The sequence below is a fragment of the Gigantopelta aegis genome, chromosome 2 (assembly GCF_016097555.1).
Source record: "Gigantopelta aegis isolate Gae_Host chromosome 2, Gae_host_genome, whole genome shotgun sequence".
Lineage (NCBI taxonomy): Eukaryota > Metazoa > Mollusca > Gastropoda > Neomphalida > Peltospiridae > Gigantopelta > Gigantopelta aegis.
The window spans coordinates 29,871,332-29,873,080 of NC_054700.1; the positions used below are offsets into that span (position 1 = coordinate 29,871,332).

Below are 1,749 nucleotides of genomic sequence, written 5' to 3' on the forward strand. Positions count from 1 at the left end.
CTGTAATAGTTTTATTTTTTTATGAAAGCAATAGTAGCTTTTCTTTTAAAGTGTTTATTATTATTTATTTATTTATTTATTTATTTTGTATACAGGTTAGTAATAAAAAATGAGGGTTAGGGTTAGGGTTAGGGTTAGGGGTTAGGGGGTTAGGGGGTTAGGGGTTAGGATTAGGGTTAAGGGTATAAAACAGGATAGCCCACTTTAACCCCGGGGGGTATATTTTGGGCTGTTACACCGGCTGTACATCTAATACGGTTTATGCTTCTTATCATTGCAAAATTACATATTCGTTAAGTCCATCAACAATAATTATAATTATTAGTTTTATATTCCAAATCAAGACTTCACATCGGACCATCTTCCTTTCAGGTACAATGACCGGCCTCGGTGGCGTCGTGGTTAGGCCATCGGTCTACAGGCTGGTAGGTACTGGGTTCGGATCCCAGTCGAGGCATGAGATTTTTAATCCAGATACAGACTCCAAACCCTGAGTGAGTGCTCCGCAAGGCTCAATGGGTAGGTGTAAACCACTTGCACCGACCAGTGATCCATAACTGGTTCAACAAAGGCCATGGTTTGTGCTATCCTGCCTGTGGGAAGCGCAAATAAAAGATCCCTTGCTGCCTGTCGTAAAAGAGTAGCCTATGTGGCGACAGCGGGTTTCCTCTAAAAAAAACCAGTGTCAGAATGACCATACGTTTGACGTCCAATAGCCGATGATAAGATAAAAAATCAATGTACTCTAGTGGCGTCGTTAAATAAAACAAACTTTACTTTTCCTTTCAGGTACAAAGTCTGCCCCATGACATCACAGTGTCAAAGGATGGCAGCGACATCTACATCGGCGACATCAAGACATCCGGGTCGCCAATAATGAAGTTCCACAGGTCGGAACCTATCGGCGCTGTTCCGAGAACGAACCCCATGCACTAAGCTGGCGACTCAGGTATCTGGGACTTTGTGCAAACACGAACAAGGCTGTGATGAATTTTTGCGCTAATAAAAGGTTTTAGCGCTGGGATGAAGATATTTAATTTTAATGTAATTAGTACTACCTATGGCAGAAACGATTCCACCTATCACAAATATTCCATCTATTAGAAGCAGACAAGAGAAATAATTTCCAAAAATTAAATTAAAATATAGTCTACTCAATGAATAACAACTGTTTTAAGCTACAATACGTTTCTCATTAAAAAAAGAAAAGAAGTCCTTTCAGAAAACACACAAACACGCATGCACGCACACACACACACACACACACGAGCGCACAAAAACACACAAACATACATGACGCATGCACGCACACACACACACACACACACACACACACACACACACACACACACACACACACACACACACACACACGAGCGCACAAAAACACACAAACATACATGATACAATAAACTGTATGTTATATATAAATGCACAATATAAATAATATGGCATAACAAATATATTTTAAACTACACTGATAGGTGCTTTCATATTTCCAGAAACAAACATTTAAACTAACTGAAAACTTTATACAGCATATGACAATTTTAAAACGAAATTGCAACATAAAATATAAAATAAATATTTGATGTAAGTGTTCTCTGTTCGTAATGTTTTATTTTGTCGTGATGTCTATTTGTGTTTGTAAAAATAAAGTTTGTTTTGTTTAATGACACCACTATAGCATATTGATTTATTAATAATCGACTATTGGATGTCAACATTTGTAATTTTGACCTATAGTCT

The 1,749-nt window shown here is 37.8% G+C and overlaps 1 protein-coding gene across 1 annotated transcript in view; it reads left to right on the plus strand.

Annotated features, from left to right (window-relative positions):
* The window catches only part of LOC121377678 (peptidyl-glycine alpha-amidating monooxygenase A-like), a 16,791-nt gene extending 15,496 nt beyond the window's left edge, over positions 1–1,295 (plus strand). The window contains exon 10 of the mRNA XM_041505760.1: positions 790–1,295. Coding sequence (XP_041361694.1) covers positions 790–877 — 88 coding nt within the window. The 3' untranslated portion in view covers positions 878–1,295. The remainder of the gene's footprint in view (positions 1–789) is intronic.
* Positions 1,296–1,749: the final 454 nt, after the last annotated feature.